General features: G+C 36.7%; 1 protein-coding gene across 1 annotated transcript in view; it reads right to left on the reverse strand.

The window, feature by feature from the left end:
• Positions 1-10,467: 10,467 nt before the first annotated feature.
• Positions 10,468-20,212, reverse strand: part of LOC122106841 (transmembrane protease serine 11D-like) — a 51,067-nt gene continuing 41,322 nt past the window's right edge. Inside the window, exons 9-12 of the mRNA XM_042678370.1 lie at positions 18,044-18,221; positions 15,862-16,121; positions 15,308-15,450; positions 10,468-10,629 (exon numbers count right to left, since the gene is read on the reverse strand). Of these exons, the coding sequence (XP_042534304.1) occupies positions 10,468-10,629; positions 15,308-15,450; positions 15,862-16,121; positions 18,044-18,221 (743 nt within the window). The remainder of the gene's footprint in view (positions 10,630-15,307; positions 15,451-15,861; positions 16,122-18,043; positions 18,222-20,212) is intronic.

Raw genomic sequence — 20,212 nt, forward strand, 5'->3', positions numbered from 1 at the left:
ATTAACATTTTTAAAAGGTTTAAAAATATTATTTTCTGAAAAACAAGTAAAATAATAATAAAGCTAAATTTAAGATATAATTCTGAGATGCATGTGATATTTTAGTAAATGTACTTCCAATTTTGTTAATGATTATACATATATGCACTAACGATGATTTATGGTGAATTATGTTGAAATTTTATCTAATATATGTATAAAACTAGCATTATTAGCATGCTAATGTAGGGTTGTGTGCTATATATATATATAATACATAATATGTATGTTATTTGTACTTTGAGGTCTTCTCAATTCCAAAAATCATTTTATTCATAACTTTAGCCATAAAGAAATGAGAAATATTTTAGGAGATAGATATATTTACCCTGACTTACACATTACACAATGTACATTGTGCAAATATCCAAACATTAATGGCTACACTATAAATATGTATATTCTTTGACATTTTTATATTTCAGTTAAAAAATAAATTTTACGCTATGAGACCAAAGGACACTCTGAGGACCATATGTGCATCTGATCATACAAAATAATATTTATCAAAATGAACTCTAGGAAATGGAAGCAAGAGGCTTTTTCTTTATGTGCTATTTTTGTTTTCTTTTCTTTTTGGCTTGTTTGTTTGCCTTTGTGAGTGTAATGGGAGGCATAGAAGTGGAGGGCCAAGGAGTGATCAAATGCTTCATTGGTATTCACTGGACACTATGTTGAAAATGACCTATATAACTTGTAGGTGGGATGGGAAGGAAAAACTGGGAGGCAGTAAGGAAAGGAGTGATATTGTCTAGAAGAAAATATACTCTTTACTTGGCTTATGTAGCTGTAACCCATGTGTTTTTAGCATTTGTAAATTAAAAAAGAAATATATTTCAGTGGGTTGAGCATGGAGGCTCAGTTCTATCATCTCAGCTATTCAGGAGACAGAGACTAGAGGAATGCAGTTTGGAGCTAGATAGGCAAAAAGCTAATGAGACTCTACATCAACAAATAGGTTAACTGTGATGGTGCATTCCTGTCATCCCAGCTATAAAAAAAAAGCATAAATAGGAAGACTGCAGTCCAGGATGGCCTGAGCACAACACAAGATTCTATCTCTGAAATAGGAGAGTGAGACTCAGGTGGTGGAATGCCTGCCTAGCAAGTTTGAGGACCTTCATTCGACCCCCCAGTACTACCAATTAAATTTAATTAAATTTAATTAAAACATTAAATTTCAATAAAAAGTTATTGAGTTCCAGCAAAAACCTAACCTGTAAATACACAATTCATATCCTGCTTGTTTGTTGTTGTTGTTGTTGTTGTTAGCTATGAGGCTTGAACCCTGGGCTTGGACACTGTCCCTAACCCTTTGCACTCAAGGTTAACACTCTACCACTTTGAGCCACAGCACCACCTCTCATTTTCTGGAGATTAATAGGAGATAAGAGACTCATGGAATTTGCTGCCCCGGGCTAGCCTTTGAACCACAATCCTCAGTTTCCTGAGTAGCTAGGATTACAGGCATGAGCTACTGGTGCCTGCTTTCTTAGACATAAAACTTTATTTGAATAATTAAAATGAAGTCTATAAAAAGTTCCTACCCAAATCCTGTATCTATAGCTGATATAAATAACTTCTGCAAAGTAGCAAGCTTTAACAACAATCCACAAAAATCAGATTTCTGCATGCAAAATGAGAAGATTGAGAGTGAAATCAGGAAAGCAATTTAATTGTAATAATCTCAAACAGAAACAAACCAACCCTAGGATTCAACCTAACCAAGCAAGTAAAAGACCTTTACAATGAAAGCTGTAAGACATTGAAGAAAACATTAGGTAATGGAAGAAGACATTAGGAAATGGAAAAGCCTCCTGTGTTCCTGGATTGGCAGAATTAATATTGTGAAAATGGCAATACTGCCTAAGACAATCAACAAATTCAGTCAGCACCTAGCAAAATATCAACGTCATTCTTCACTGAGAGAGAAAAGCATCCAAAAATTCATATGGAACCATAAAAGGTCCTGATTGCAAAAGCAATCCAGGGCAAAATAAATAGTGCTGGAGGTATAACAATTCCAGATTTCAAATTCTACTACCAACTATAGTGATGGTATTGGGTACAAAAACAGGCCCAAGCACCTGGAACAGAATAGAAGACCTAGAATAAACTTACATACTTATAGCCATGTGATATTAGGTAAGAGGTCCAAAAACAGGATGAAAGAAATAGAGCCTCTTCACAAATAAGGGGAAGCTAGATATCCACATGCATAAAACTGAAAATGGATTCCTATCAGTCTCTAATATCAATTCAAAATGTATCAAAGACCTCAAGGTAAGACCTGAAACCATAAAGGAGTAGGAGAAACATTAGAACTTGGCACAGGCAGGAACTTTTGAGTAAAGTTCCAGGGCCTCAGTAAATCAAAGGAAGATTTAACAAATGGGATTACACCAAACTTTCTGCACATCAGAGCACATAGCTGACAAGTGATAAAGAAACTTGCAGAATGGGAGATCTTTGCCCGCTATATATCAAACAGCAAACTAATATTTATAATATACAAAGAGCTCCAGAAACGAAGCCCTCAAAGAATTAATAATCCTATTATAAAAGGCAAATGAACTAAATAGAGACTTCTCAGAAGAAGTAAAAATGGCCAATAGACACACCAAGAAATGCTCAATATCTTGGGTCACGAGGAAATGCAAATCAAAATAATACTGAGATTTCATCTCACTTCAGTTAGAATGGCCATCATCAATAATACAGACAATAACAGATGCTGGCCGAAATATGTGGGCAAAGGAACCCTAATGCACTATAAATGGGAATGTAAACTTGTCCAAACACTCTGGAAAATAGTTTGGAAAGTCCTTAAAATCTAAATATAGAACTATCCTATGATCCAGGAATTCCAGTTTTGGGCATTTATCCAAGAGATTACAAACTATGATGCAGTAAAGCTGCTTGCGCAACCACATTCAATTGTTGCACTATTCACAAAGCCAGCGTATGGAAACAGTCCATATACCCTCAGTGGATGAATGGATTAAAAATGTGGTATATACAACAATGGAATTTTACTCTTCCATTAGGAAAAATATTATTTTCAAGAAAAAGTTGGACCTGGAAAAATTACATTAAATGAGGTAAGTCAGTCCCAGAGAGACAAATGATATATTTTTCTCATATATGGAGGCTAGAACTAATTTATAAAATAACCACACATGTATGCAAGTGTACACAAATATATTAACTGAAGTATGGTGTTTACAGGGGAGAAATCAAATGGTGTTATTCTTTAGGGAAACTCATATTCTGCACAGCAGAAGTGGCTCATGCCTAGTAGATCACACCTGTAATCCTAGCTACTCTGAGGTTTGAGAATCATAGTTCAAAGTCAGCCTGGGCAGAAAAGTTCATAAGACTCTTATCTTCAATAAACTACTTAAGGAAAGCAAGAAGTGGTGCTGTGGCTCAAGTGGTAGAGTGCTAGCCATGAGCACAAAGTGGCCCAGGCCCTGAGTTTAAGCCTTAGTACTGTGGTGGGGTGGGTGGGGGAGAGAAATTCATATTCCAACAAAGTTAATACCAAGGAACTGGCACTGTGTGTATAGAGGAGGGGAGGAGGAGATCAGGGAAGAGAAAGTAGACAAATAAAGAAAGGTAGTGAGGGGAGAATGCAGTGGCAATATCCAATGAATATCCTATAACATTAAGAAAATTAGAGGAGGATTTGAAGTTTGGGAAGAATGATAAAAGGGTGGCTGATTAAGATGCCTTGTACTTATAAACTGATTTGTTGAATGGTAACACCTTTGTGCAACTACTTAAAGAAAACAAAAATATAATTTTCTAAAAAAGATCATGTCCCATTGAATTTTTTGATATGTACACAACTTAAAATATGTGCTTGGCTATAAGAAAATATTTTCTTTCAACTAGGCTAATCTCAAGTCTATACGAAGCAAACATTATAATAAAGACTCAAGGGAACCTCTCATGTTTATTGTTGCATATCTTTTAACCTTGTTAGGATAAGCCTTTTTGTTTGATTTACCTAAAAATTATTAAACTATTTGCTTTGCTTCGCTATGGGAGTATATTAAACATATAAGCCGGTTGGCAGGGGCTTATGCCTGCAACCCTAGCTACTCCAGAGGCTGATATCTGAGGATTGCAGTTCAAAGCCAGTTTGGGCAGGCAAATCTATGAGACACTTATCTTCAATTAACTACTACAAAGTTGGAAATGGTGCTGTGGCTCAAAGTGCAAGAGCACTAGCCTTGAGCACAAAACCTCCAGGATAGTGTCCATGACCTGAGTTTAAACCTCAGATATGGCACACACACACACACACACACACACACACACACACACACACATATACACACACACACACACACACACACACACACAATCTCCCTTTTGGTTGGGGTATGTTTAAAGGAAGTCTTCAAATTAGAGGTGTCTTTCTTATGAGAAAGAACTTTACATAGTCTGACACTGAGCAAAACCGCACATTGGTTTCTTACAATTCAACAACCTCTCTAAACTTTGTCACCTCAAGATCATCATACATGCGAATAGTTTGCTTGCTTCTCTTTTTCCTAAAATGCAGGTAATAGTCTAGAAAGTGCTGTCTCATGGTAAGTGTTCAAAAACTATGAAAACTCAAAGAATAAGTGGATAGACAAAAACAAATTAATGAATAGAAAGGTTGATGGCTTTTGTAGAAAAAAATAAACCTCAATATTTTTTTTTTACCAGTTGCACTTGCAATTTCAGTCTCATTTGTATGATTGGAAGTAGATTATAGACAGCTCTCAAGAATGTCCTGTTCCACATGAAGAAATGCTCAACCTCCCTAGCCATAAAAGAAACGCAAATCAAAACAACATTGAGATACCACCTCATCCCAGTTAGAATGGCTATAATCAAGAACTTTAATAACAACAGATTCTGGAGGGGATGTGGACAGAAGGGAACCTTACTGCATTGTTAGTGGGAGTGTAAACTTGTTTACAGTATGGAGGTTCCTTAAAAGACTCCACATAGAGCTCCCCTATGACCCAGCAATCCCACTTTTGGGCATTTACCCGAATGATCACAAACAAGCCCACACTAAAGCTACCAGCATGACTATGTTTATTGCAGCATTATTTACCATAGCTAAGATATGAAACCAACCCAGATGCCCCTCAGTAGATGAATGGATCAAGAAAATGTGGTATATGAAAAGACTTGGAAAAAATTATATTAAGTGAAGTAAGCCAGGCCCAAAGAAACATAGGTCCCATGCTTTCCCTTATTTGCAATATCTAGTATATGTATGAGTCAAGCAGAAAAGGTCAGATAAAGTGAAGTTAGGAAAATGAACCCTAAGATATGTATTTAAATATTTTTTCCTTTCATGCATTTGTTTCTAACACATTTATAAGATTATTTCTTTGTTGCTTTGTATGTCCCTCCCTCACAGTATAACCCCTGCTTTCACTGTATTTGATGTCGGTATAATTTGTGGAGGGGAAGGGGAAAAACAAGTCATTTAAATAAGGATACAAGTGGACCCGTTGCAACCATGAGAAGTACAAGTTGTCAGGTCGAAAACAAACTTTACAACTTTGGTGGGGGGGGAGGATTGGGTGAGGGGGGCAGGGGGGAGGCTGGGAAGGGATGGAAAGGGTAAACAAAGGAGGAGGCTACAATGCTTGATAAGAAATGTACTTATTATCTTGCCCATGTAATTGTAACCCCTCTGTACAGTATTTTCACAATAAAAAATAAAAAATATGAAAATGTGGTATATATACACAATGGAATTCTATGCCTCCATCAGAAAGAATGACATTGCCCTATTTGTTAGGAAATGGAAAGACTTGGAAAAAAATTATATTAAGTGAAGTAAGCCAGGCCCAAAGAAACATAGGTCCCATGGTTTTCCTTATTTGCAATACCTAGTATATGTCTGAGTCAAGCAGAAAAGGTCAGATAAGTTGATGTTAGGGAAATGAACCCTAAGATATGTATTCAAATGTTTTTTTCTTTCAGGTGATTGTTTCTAACATATTTATAAGATGATTTCTTTGTTGCTTTGTATGTCCATCACCCACAATATAACCCCTGCTTTCACTGTATTTGAGGTTGATATAATTTGTGGAGGGGAAGGGAAAAAACAAATCGTTTAAGTAGGGATACAGGTGGATCCATTGCAACAATGAGATGTACAAGTCGTTATGTGGAAAAACGAACTTTACAACTTTGGTGGTGGGGGGAGGAGGATTTGGTGGGGGGATGGGGGGAAGATGGGAAGGGATGGGAAGGGGAAACAAAGGAGGAGGCTACAATGCTTGATAAGAAATGTACTCATTACCTTGCCCATGTAATTGTAACCCTTCTGTAAAGTATTTTCACAAAAAAAAAAAAAGAATGACCTGTTCTACAAAAGCTCAAAAGCTATGTACATATGACCATCTAAGATGATACTAAGCAAAATGAACCCCAAGGTATGGGCACAAGAAGGTTTTTAAAATTGTTTTTAATGTACTATGTGATTTTTTTTATTCTTTTGTATGTTCTTCCCCCTATGTATAATCCCTGTTGTCACTGTATTTGATTGTGGTACCCTGCATCTTGTATATACATTTATCTAATTTGGGGAGGAGAAGGGGAATAACAAAATGCTAAATCAAGGTCAGAGGATGACCCACTGCAACAATGAAACTCACCAGAAACTACATTGGAAATGATCTTTACAACTTTGGAGGGGCGAGTAACAATGTTCAACGACAAGAAATGTACTCATTACCTTACTCATGTAACTGTAATCCCTCTGTACAGCATCTTCACAATAAAATGAAATTTTAAAAAAGAATATCCTGTTCTTTTTTTAATTCCACTCATTGGAATTCTCCTCCAAAATGGATTGTTATTTCATTTGAATGCTTTGATCTCTTTAAATGATTTGTTTTGTGGTTGTGCATCAGTAACAAACATCCCAACATTTTCCAGCTCCTCTTTCTCATGAAGATCTTGTGTTTCTTAAAGTTATTTGTTTACTATTGGTGGCATCTTAGTCTTGGAAGGGACTTTGGCAAAGATCTGATTTTAAAACAAAACTCATCACAGAAATGAAGGTAATTATTCAGCTTTTGCTTAAAAATGGACAGTGGACTTTTTCCTTCAAGACAGGCTTCTTATTGAAATGAACTATTAGAAAGAAGATCAAATTTCTCTGTTGACTAGTCAAACTGATTATATAGGAGTAGAAAGGATTGAGTTTTAACACTTAGGTTATGTATGTGTATAAAAAGTACAGGAAGAAAAATTCATGTTGGTCTCCAAATTATTTCATAGTTAGCATCAGGAAGAGAAAGCTAAAACCTAAGAAAGATTTATACCTATAATCTGAAAGGTTCATATCTCTCTTTCCTCTAACCACAGGATAAATATGGCTCATGGCAACTTGACCTTATGGAATACTAACTTTTGATGTATAATAAAATAAATATGATTTCCATCAGTTTTTAAAGGGTCTTCCTACACAATTTTCTATCCTGTAATAAATGTTTAAAATGATACTTTCAACATCACATCACATAATGTTTTTCAACAGCACTTTTCATGAAGGGTAAAGACTAGGCCTTATTTATCTTTGTTTCAATTGTGCCTAGTAGAGACCAGGAAGAGCTCAATGCCTTTCTTAAATCAATGACATAATTAAGATTTGTAGTTAGTACAATAAATAATCAATTGTTTGCACTAAGATTTCTTAGATAATTCTGTATTTGATATTTCTCTTTACCATTTTCAGATTAGCTGTAATATCAATATTCACTCTAATTTTCATTAAAAATTGGCTAACATGTTTGCTTTCTTTTTTTAATGTTTTTTATTGTGAAAATACTGTACAGAGGGGTTACAGTTACATGAGCAAGATAATGAGCACATTTCTTATCAAGCATTGTTGCCTCCTCCTTTGTTTTTCCCCTACCATCCTTTCCTCCCACCTCCACAACTACACTCACCACCCCCCCCCCCCCCGCCCTGCCTAAATTGTAAACTTTGTTTTTCAACAAAGCATCTTCTACATCTCATTGTTTTTTTAAATTAATTTTAATTTTTTGTGAACATACTGTACAGAGGGGTTACAATTACATGGGCAAGATAATGAGTACATTTCTTATCAAGCATTACAACCTCCTCCTTTGTTTACTCTTCACATCCCTTCCCAGCCTCCCCCTGCCCCCTCCAATCCTCCCCCACCCCCATACATCTCATTGTTGCAATGGGTCAACCTGTATCCCTATTTAAACATTTTGTTTTTTCCCTTCCCCTCCCCAAATTATACCAACATGTTTGCTTTCTATATGCCAAATTCTTCTTGACAGTAGTTACTCCTTCCCCAACTAGTTTGTGGTGCTAGTTTTCTGTGAACATCCATACTGACTTACAGTGTCTGTAGTCACACAAGGGCACACGTGAAAACACATTTACAAACACACAGATGCAGCCAGAGACAAAGATACCCTCCTCTTGAGCCTTACTCTAGACCAACAGTTTAAAAGTTGTCTTCACAGGGCTCAACCAGGGAGTGGTCATGCTGGACGCTTGCCCCATTAATAGAGCTTGATTATAAGGCAGCAAAAGTGCCAAGCCTTTCGAGTCTGGCCGGCAGTTCTCTCACTGGAAAAACTAATTAAATACATGGACCTTCAGCAACTATAACTTCCATAAACCATATGGCAAGGAAAGATTGTAAAAGAGTTTATTTGATGAGCTGAAGTGTACCAAAGATAAGTTTGTACATTTCATCAAAAGTTGCTTACATTTTGAACTTTCTTTCCGAAAAGTTTGCTTTGATGTCAGTCTCTTCAAACTTTTACATCAGGAAACGCAAAGAGTTTTCCTCACAATACCTGGAATGATCTGATACCAAGGCATAGAGAATTAGCTTGTAGGAAGAAGCCGACACATGTAGATCATGCGTAAGCAAACTTCAGCTACACTAGAAGCCTGTAAAAACTCAGAACATTTTGTGATTCAGATCATATACACTGCAGTGCCATAAATTTTAATGAATTTTATTTTATTTATACTCCTTAGTGATAGTGATGGCGGGTAATGGTGGTAGGTGGTGGTGGTGGTGGTGTGTGTGTGTGTATGTGCGTGAAAGAGAGAGAGAGAGAGAGAGAGAGAGAGAGAGAGGGAGAGAGAGGAGAGAGAGAGAGATTGATTTTCTTCTTTGAGAGTTTTTGTTTGCTGGTCCTGGGACTTGAACTCTGTCTTGGGCGCTGTTCCTGAGCCTCTTTGTGCTCAAGGGTAGCACTCTACCACTTGAACCACAGTGGCTTCTAGTTTTTTCTGATTATTTTTTTTTGGAAATAAGAGGCTAACAGACTTTCCTGATCCTCAGAACTCAGTCTCCTGAGTAGCTAGGATTACAGAGGTGAGCCACTGGTGCCCAGCTTCTCTGAGATAGTTTTATTGATATTTAGATATTTACCCTTTCTCTTTGTAGTTCAAAATTTTCCCCCTTTACTCTCTCTTTAACTTTCTATTGATTACTAAGATTTATATATTAATCATCCTTTTACTCCCCAAAATAACTACAGGTGGTAGGGAGTTGTTAGCAGGAAATTCTGACATGTTAGTCAAATCTCTTTTTAAAATTGCTATTATTTAGTCATTAAGAAGTTCTATTGTACTGTAAAGGTGTTGAGAAGATTGTGAAGGCACAGTTCTTCAGCGTGTCTTTGGAGGAGATACAGATTACAATATTTTAAAATGAAAGTCACCATCAAAGCTAGGATTATTCCAGTCCTTCAGAGGACTGAATTGTTTTGGTTCTGGTGATGAATTTCATAGTATCTTCAGAGAGTACCTATAGGAGCTGGAGTGTGCTCAGGATAATTAGGATTGCTGTGGGTCAGTACAATGACTTTACATTTCTAATTTCAGGACTCACACATCCCACAAAACACTGAGTAAGCAGGGATTTTAAATAAATGCTAATTTTCTTGGGTCAAATAGTTCTTTCTATCTTGAATCTTGAATGCTGTTCTGTTCCTCTTCGGTTTCAACACTTTTCTTTGTTTCTCAGCTTAAATGAGACTTCCTCAGGGATACACTGTGACCTTTAGACTTGTCCAGATGATGATGATGATGATGATGATGATCATTTTAGAATGCACTAGAAAAGTGCCTACTTTTCTTAGTACTAGCATTTAACACAAGTATAATTACATTCTTAAAGCTATGTCTCTTCTGTTACAGAATACAAGAATCCTGTCATTTTCTTGAGAAAACATTAAATTCATAGTGATAAAGATTAAATAGCATTTGCCAAGATGTATTTTATATAAAAGCATGCTAAAAGGTAGCATCTCTTCTTTTTTTCAGCTGGAAAGTAAAACTTCAGAAGTTTAGACAGACACACTTGCATACAGACTTTGCAACACAGATGCGTTTATTGGACTACACGCGGGTTTGTTCTCTAATCCAGTTGCGGTAGGCTGCCACTCGGGTATACACACCGGGTTTATCTGGCAGGCCGCACTGATAGCCCCAGCTGACGATGCCCACCACAAACCAAAGCCTCCGCGAGTCTTCTTGTACTAGTGGGCCACCAGAATCACCCTGAAGGAGATAAAATGGTTGATTACTTAAGGGCCTTGGCTGGAATTTGAGTCTACCCCAGAATTTGATCATTCCAATAGCAACAGAGGAAATCATACTCATTGTATCCATTGGTTTTGGGATGATCCTAACAAGTCATGGAAAAATTACTGAATTTTTCCAAGTAAAACAGCATATTCTTTTAGAAATTCTGAGAAGATGAGAAGCCCATTCATTGCCCACACTTTTTCTCAGGTTACTGCCTGGCTTTACCTACTAATCAAAGCTTTTACTAACCCTCAGAAGACTTCTCTGACCTGCTCCTTTCTGCCACACTCTCACCTCTTCTACTCCAAAGCTAGAGAATGGAGTCCATTAGTCCACTGGCCTGGTCTCTTTATTATAGAGAGAAGGAAATGCTGTTTTGAACACTGACGGCACTCAAGCTTCTACAGAGATGTGATTCCCAGATATTTTGGGGACATGAATGTATCTCACCTCTTTAGCTATCTTTACCATCTTGTATGAGGTCTAGTGAATTGTATGTCACCAAGTGTTCTTTTGGTGAATAATGGAAAAGAAATGTATATGGCAGCAAGTAAAACACTCTTTATGGGCTATTTACCAGCCAATTATAATCTTCAACTGGCCAGCAAATATTCAAACATGTGCTAATCCAGAATTAATCACAGAATTAATCTATCATGCTGTATGTAAAACATGCTAAATTTAGCATGATAGATTAATTCTGTGAGCTCTGGGGCTAGATTACCTGGGTTTGAAACTGCTTATCATCAATGTGAGCTTCAATAAGCTATTTAATAACTCTCTATGCCTCAATTTCATTATCAGCAAATAATGTTTTATTAGTTTAAATGAGTTTCATTCATAAAGTAGCCTGAATATAGCCTGGTGATTCACTACTAATAAAAATTAGCTATTATTACCAAGTATGCATCTGTAAAAGTTAGTTACTCATCTGGCTGTTCTTAGTAGTTAGTTTTTCCATGCCTTCTTAATTACTGGTCTATATGGCAAGAAGTTGCATGCTAAATGCTACCTCCTTTGCATGGTGCACGTGTGCTTGGGTGAACTTGTTCCCAGAACTACCCATCATTGTGATTTGTTTCTTGTTTCTGTTATTTTTTCTCTGGTGAAAACATCTATTTTATTTTATTTTATCATTTAAAAATGTTCATCACTTATTATAAATTCAAATACTAATCAAGAGTAATTTTACATAATCATTACAAATATCATTTTATTACTATTGTAAAATAGAATAAAAGACCAGTCCCAATATATTACCTACCTATCATTATTCTTAGTTCTTAGTCATTACCTAAATATCTTAAACAATCTAAATAGTCAAAAACATCTATTTTAATTTTGAAGAATTGGGGTTTTTGAACTCAAGGCCTTTTGCTTGCCAGGTAGCTACTCTATCACATGTGTCTTTCTTTATCCCAGCTCTTTTTGCTTTAGTTAACTTTCAGATAGGACCAGTCTTATTTTTTTAACCCATGGCTGGCCTTAGCCTTTGATCCTCCAATCTATGCCTCTACCTCCCCCCCCCCCATAGATGGAACCACGGCACAAACAATAATATCTGTCTTATTTGATAAGATAGTTTTTATAACTTGTTTGCCCTAGGCCTGCTTGGAGCTATGATTCTGCTAGCCTCTGTCTCCCAAGAAGCTGGGTTAAACTAATATGCCTAGATTTAGTAACAAAATTTTCAATATGATATCTTATAAAACAAATGTTCAATTAAGAGAGGAATATAATTTTTCCTATGTATAGCCAGCTTTGCTGCCTGACCATGGACATTTGAGCTTCTGTTCTCTCTACTGGACCATAGACTAGGTGAGTACCGAGAATGCTTTTTTTTACATGGGCTCAATGAATGGAACATAGAAAATAATAAATACAATGATTTTTGGATGAGTGAATCAACAAATGAAAGAATGAGACAAACAAGATCTTGTAAGACCAAATGTAGAACATTATTCATTTACTGATGTTGTTGTTGTATGGGAGCTTGAATCCAGAGTTTCCCACTCCATAGGATTGAACACTACAGTTGAAGCCCTGCTTTTTGCTGGTTATTTGGAGGTAGAGTCTAGCAGACTTGTCTTTTTCTTTCTTTTTTTATTTTGGGTCCGGTCGTGGGGCCTGAACTCTGGGCCTGGGCACTGTCTCTCAGCTCTTCAGCTCTAGGCTAGTGCTCTACCAGTTGAGCCACAACATCACATCCAGTTTTTTTTTCTGCTTATGTGGTGCTGCGGAATCAAACCCAGGGCCTCATGCATGCAAGGGAAGCGCTTTACCACGGAGCCACCTTCCCAGCCTGAGTCTAGCAGACTTTTCTGCATGGACTAGCCTCAAATCTTGATCTTCCAGATCTGAGGATAACAGGCATAAGCCAGGCATTCATTTTTTTTTGTACATAAACTGAATTCATTGTAGTATTTCGTGTGTGTGTGTGTGTGTGTGTGTGTGTGTGTGTGTGTGTTGGGCATGGGGCTTGAACTCTGGGCCTGGATGTTGTCCCTGAACTCTTCAGCTCAAGACAGGTGCTCTACCACTTGAGCCATGGCACCACTTCTGGTTTTCTGGTGTTTAATTCCTTCCCTGGGCTGGCTTTGAACCATGATCCTCAGATCTCAGCCTCCTGAGTAGTTAGGATTATAGGAATGAGCCACCAGTGCCAAGCTTATTTCATTTTTTTTTTGTACATAAACTGTATTCATTGTAGTACCTAATTACCAGTTAAGCCTGAAGGCAACTTATGGAAATTTCATGATGAGTTATGTTTCAAAGGAACTGGGCTCAAAGGAAGAGTAGAATGTGTATACACAGGATAGAAGTAGAAGCCTAAGTGAATAAAACCTTTGTTTAACATGCAAAATACTTGGAATATATCATGTACTCCATGTATAAAGCCTTTTATATCTCATGGATGCTCTTAAATCATATAATTTATTCACTTTGCAGATCTCAAATTGTCAGTGTGTATTATTTGATTGTTGAATTCTCTTTAGAAAGCTGGTAAAACTTAAGGCTTTGTTACAGTAAGATTTATTCCTTACAGGGGATAAATGAGTGAATGGGAACTGAAAAAATCTTTGAAATTGAGAAACAAATTGCTGCTGTACACAACTCCTTACATGAACTATAAATAGCACTTCTTGTCTACTTTTTAAAAGACTGAGTGCAAATTATGAAACTCAGTAACATTTGATGCAAATAATAAATCTTATCTATTTGTATATAGTTCATGTAGGAAAACAGTAGGCAATTCCTTAAGAGATGGAATCTAGAATATTTAATTACTTACACTGACTACTTGTTCTTGTGACTCTATGGGAGTTGAATTTCATAAATAAGGATAAATCTGTTACTTGTTATAAGAAGCTGATATGTGTTCTTGCTTGATTTAAAATAATTTAGTTAAAAAATTTAATATTAAACCTTATTATAATTACTGTAAAATAAGTGTTTAAAAGTCATTGTTTTTCTTTATATACTCAGTTAAGAATTACAGGCTATATCCAAATAATTACTTCTTTTCCTTTATTTTCCATTTGTCCTATCACACTATTGTGGGAGCTTATATGATTCAAATAATTAGGATTTTGTACAAATTTTCTCTATGCAAAGTACTATAAGAATTATTTTATTTTATAATGTAATTGTTGTCTATGAATCTCATGAATTATAGTCAATGTGAATTGATAATAAATTGATAAAACTCTGCTGTGATTTGTGGACACAATGTGAAATAATTAAGTCAAACTGGGTAATTTCTTCATTATTTTAAAATACCTAACTTTTGTAGTATAACATTGAAAATTTACTCTCAGGAATTTTGAAATGCACAGAACTCTATTTTAGGTAATAGGTATATTATATACATATTATATAATGTATATAATGACAGGCAACAGTGCTTTATTTAACCCTTCATAGCAGTTAGAGATTAGAAGTGAAACTGAGTACCCATGACTCATGCGTATAATTCCAGCTACGGTGAAGACTGAAATTAGGAGGATCATAGTTTAAGCCTAGGCTGAGTAGAAAACTTTGAAAACTTCTTTTTTTGGGGGGTCCGGTCATGGGGCCTGAACTCTGGGCCTGGACGCTGTCTCTCAGCTCTTCAGCTCAAGGCTAGCACTCTACCACTTGAGCCACAGTGCCACTTCCGGCTTGTTTTTCTTTTTGCTTCTGTGGTGCTGAGGAATCGAACCCAGGGCCTCAGGCATGCAAGGCAAGCGCTCTACCACTGAGCCACCTTCCCAGCCCCTGAGCAGAAAACTTTGTGAGACTCATTTCCATGGAGGGAACCTAGACATGGGTTGTCTTATCCCAGTAACAATGGGAAACCTAAACATAGGCAAATCACAGCTCAGGAATAGTTCAGGAGTCAAGATTCTATCCTAAAAATGACCAGTATAAACCAGCCTGGAGGCATGGCTCAATGAGACTCCTGTGAGTCCCTGAGTTCAAACCTTGATACTTCTGAATGTGAAAATAAAAATAAAAATGGATGTTTTCATGACAGATAAAATTCATAATTTTGTCTCTAAAATTTAATCATAAATTTTCTTGAGGATCAAGCTCTCTATTTACTGCATCATGTTAGTAAATGCTTATAATCTCCCCAGATTATGATACTGACAGGTTGTTCTGAGCTTACCTGGCATGCGTCCACTCCACCTGTAGGTACCCCAGCACAGAGCATTCCAGAAAGGACAGCTCCATTATAAGCAGTTGGTGCATTACACACAGTATTACTTATTATTCTGACCTGTCCTTGCCGTAGATCTGAGACTGTGAAGCCTATTAACACAAAAGCAGAAGTAAAATGGATTTCAAAACATATCAATTGGCGATTCAGCTGATTTCCAGAAAGGAAAACATGCACCTAACATTATTGCCTAACTAGAATGTTAGATATACATGGAAGAGTCTTCCTTGCAATGGTTCCCATTGGGGAGAAGGAAAGTCCCTTTACGTAGATGAATGTTTCTTTTCCCCTCTCTGGCACCAATTTTGTGATACACTGATCCTTAGTCCTTTGCTGAGGAAACTCAGTGCTAACAGAGCTCAAGTCTAACCAGAACACAGGATGGTTCTATCTAGAAGAACCTGTCCTTTACATGTTTCTTAATTAAGAAAATTACATAATGGCTAAGAAAAGAATATTTTTGTTGTTAAGTTACTTGGTTTCACTTTCCCTGACACACTTACCACCGTAAGTAAGAGCTCCCCATCCTGTTACATACGCAGTGGAACCAGGCACTATATTCATTGTGGGTTCTGGGAGACACACGCTGTGGATATCTTTGGTGAATGTTACAGCTGTGTTGAGTTGCACAACTGCAATATCATTTTCTTGGGTTCCAGATCTGTAATTATTATGGACTACAATTGTCCTTATTCTTGCTCGACGTTTCGGAAATATTGTGGAAGCACCGAAGGTGGCAGTCCACTGTTGAGGATTAGAGTAGCTAAAAGAAGAAAGAAAAGAAAACATTCTATTCAAATGGGTATTTGTTAGCACTTCCGGTATTTGAGCTTTGTATTTGCCATTCCCCACTGTCTAGGCACTATTTGATGACTGTATTTGTGCTATATTTTCTTGCACTCCAAGTTCATAATTCAATGAACTTTTTACTGGTAGAGGGATGCTCATGTACCTAAATAGAGAGATGTTAGAAAACGTGTCTTAGAGTGATAACTATCATGGCATTTTTCATATTCCAACAGGAAATCCTAATACTGTTAAGATAGCTAGTATAATATATAATCTCTACTTTGATGGCTCCCTTCTCTATGCCCCCAACCAAGCAACTAAGAATTCTGAAATAATTACCATTCTCATTTCAACTTGTTTTTTTCCTTCCTTCCTTCCTTTCTTCCTTCCTTCCTTCGTTTGTTTCTTTCTCTCTTTCCCTTCTTCCATTATCTTCCTTTCTTTTATTTTCCCCTCACTTTAGCTATTTTTCAGAAAGTATCAGGACTAGGACTTAGACCATAATGCTCCTGCTTATGCCTCCTGGATAGCTGACATCACAGGTATGAGTTTATGTGTTGAGATGAAGGCTCATTGACATTTTGCCCAGGCCGGTCTCAAACTGTAGTCCTCCTTCTCTCGACCCCAATTGTTGCAACTGTAGCTGTCTATTACCATATCCAGAATTAACACATTATTTTCTATTTTCATTTTTCCCCTTTGTTTTTTTCTTTTTGCTTAGTAGTGATAATAAGAAGCATCTTATTAATTAATGAATAATTTTCTGTACTAACACTGATGCTTATTATATGTGTATATACTATATTTATGGAGATATACATGTATATAGAGAAAGAGAAGGTAGGAGAGACACAGAGAGCGAACTAACATAAAAATGTTAGGAATTGAACTTTAAAATAAACCCTCAAAGCCCATACCATAAGGTTAAAAATAAATTTCATTAAAAATAAGAAATAATACTCAGATGAATGAGAAACCATGAGAAAATATTAATAATGTTCACTACCTAAAATATTTTATAGAATATACACACATGTCTGTAAACCAATAAGAAATGGTAAAAAGAAAACCCATCATAAATGATAGTTGGGTTTGATTAGGGCCCAGAATCTAGTCTGGTATACTAATTTTCACAGGAAATTCATAGAAAGAAAGATCAAGCAGCCTTGGATGTATGGGAAACTACTTATGCTCACTGGTAGTCAATACATAGGAACCATAACAAAGAAATAGGACCTATAACTATAACTTACACTCACTGGTAGTCAAGAAATAGGAACTATAACAAAATATTCCTAACGTATATTAATATGAATCATAAAAATTAAACAGGATAAAAATATCAAGTGTTTGTTGGTAGGGGGGAATATGTGTTCATTTTCATTACTGATGAAGATGTAAACATTAGTATTTTGATATACTTATCTGAATATGTATGCATGAACTTATGGGTACATATCTTGGAAAAGTTCCATTAGGTTATACAAAGGCATGCATGAAGGTTTTGTTTATATGTATATGTGTATCTGTGAGTATGCATATGCACGAACCTGTGTATGTGTGCACATGTGTATGTATGGGTATGTAAGAATATGTGAAATTCAGTATGTGCATGCCTGTGTGTGTGCATATGCATGTGTATGAATGCATATGTGTGTGTGTAATTGTATTGTATACCATGATGGTATATTATTATGTGAAACAGAGAGCTACCAGCAAATTAATAAGTTAAGGAACAGTACTTTTGCTTCCATGCATAGGAAGAAAAGACTTTTGGACACAGAATTTTTCCTGGCTCATTCCAATTATGTTTAGTGCTGAGGTTGATGGGTGAAGTCATTCTATCCATGTCTATTCTAACTTTTCCCAGATGGGAGATGCTGTGGCCAGCCACACCTTCTGAAGCAATGAGCTGCTGTCAGGATCCACGTGTTACTGATCAGGATACCTCCACAGTGATGGACGTTATTGACATGTAAACTGACTTGCCAGGGCCAATCACCATCCTCAGCCAGAGTGCCTCCAATGATCCTCTCTTCTGACAGTGTTAACAGGTCTGGACGGGCCCCACATGCTAAGGACAAAAGGATATTACCATTCTGGGAAGACCATGATGTCCTTATGTAAGGGAGATTGTGACAGTTTCTCCATCACTTAACACTTTAATGTCTTTTATGTATTTTTCCCCCAAGACACGATCAACATGTTATCATTTTAGAGTACATCTGTGCTCACTGTAGTTGCCTATTGATTTCATTCTAGAAAATATTTCTGAACATCATTGGCATTGGGGCTCCAAGTTCGACACCATCTTTAGAGACATCTGGAATGTCTTGTGATGAGGTTAAGTTATGTCAGTGCTGAAGTTGCCAGTTTAGGCCACAGACTCCTGGGAAATTTTGCTTATCTCTTAGGACTTGCAAGGTGCATACACCTTAAAGTTGGAGAAAAAGTAGCATCATGGAGACCTGGACTTAAAGATATTTTAGCTCATCATGGAGGTTCCAGTTCTCAGAGTCAAATTCACCCTCTGCCCTCACTGGAATGGAGTTGCTGTAGTCCCACTGAATATTCTGTAGGCTAGGGTAACTTGAGGTATTTAGTTTCTAGAATCTATGTTTATTTAAATGCTTTAAGAAGCCTAATACACTGCAGTTGGTGGGGGTGGGGTGAGCTAAGCACTCAAATCCTATCAATTTCAATTCCTATCATTCTTTTCCCTCTTGTTCAGTTTTTACTAAAAAAAATCAGAGGTAAACTACCAATAAACATTTCTATTGCTGACTAGCCTCCAACCATTTGCAGGCATATTTTAAAAAATAAATTTTGGGGCTGGGAAGTTGGCTCAGTGGTAGAGTGCTTGCCTCGCATGCATGAGGCCCTGGGTTCGATTCCTCAGCACCACCTAAGCAGAAAAATCTGGAAGTGGTGCTGTGGCTCAAGTGGTAGTGTGTTAGCCTTGAGCTGAAGAGCTGAGGGACAGCGCCTAGGCCCAGAGTTCAGCCCCCACGGAAGACAAAAAAAAAATTCTCAGATGGAGGAGTATCAGAATTCAGTTCAGAACATATGTGGCTATGTGACTGTTAGGTCTAAATTATAAACACATGCATATTTAAGGCAAAGGCATATACACATGTATACATACACACATACATATATGTATATACATACATGATCAAACTGACTAAAGTGTACTATATACACAGGGGTGGGTTTTCATGGTATAACCCTTTTGAACAATTCAAGAAAATAAATATTAGGAAGCTGAAATATGTCTTGACTTAGAAGGGTGGAGCATAACAGGAAGAGGGTGCAGATGAATGGGGAGAGCAATAGTAGTTGAATATAGTCTTAATATACAATGTACATACGTGTAAATAGAACTAGGAAACTTGAGACAGGTGAGGATGGTATAGTTGGACAGGGCAGTATGATGAAAAGGATGAGTCTGATACATATACATTGTACACAAAAATAGACACATTAATTTGAACCTCTGTATAAGTTTTTGAAGATGATATAACAATAATAAACAGAATATGCATGGAACACAAATTCTCTTGTTGCATTCCCTAGACAAATTCCCTGATAGATCTATTAAACACAGTTTTATTCAAAGTAAGCATGAATTAAATATAAAATGAAATTGTGCCCATTAGGCTAACATAACCTTGCAAAATAGCTCAAATATTTAAGATAGACTAGCAATCTAGGCATACTGAACTTATTGCTTCATCTTTTCAGTTAGAGAGGTAAGTTGATTTTTCTAGAGATTTTATTTCTGGTATCCTGTCATCATATAGGGAATGACATTAGAAAACAGTGATTTTTTTCCCCCTTTAGGCATTGGTTCTCAAGCTGACTTTCTGACTAACCCAAACCTACAACAAAGCAAGATCTTGTGGTGGTTAGGAAAAGCTACTAACTTGTATCCTTAAGCATAATTTACAAGTTTACAGAAATACCTCCACAGAACCCAGGCAGAAAATGCTTCTCAAAACTGACAAGAATATTTCCATAAGGTAAATCTTAAGAATCATATGGGTGGGACTCTATTCAAATTCA

This window comes from Dipodomys spectabilis, unplaced genomic scaffold (assembly GCF_019054845.1).
Source record: "Dipodomys spectabilis isolate Male_0828 unplaced genomic scaffold, ASM1905484v1 ptg000043l, whole genome shotgun sequence".
Lineage (NCBI taxonomy): Eukaryota > Metazoa > Chordata > Mammalia > Rodentia > Heteromyidae > Dipodomys > Dipodomys spectabilis.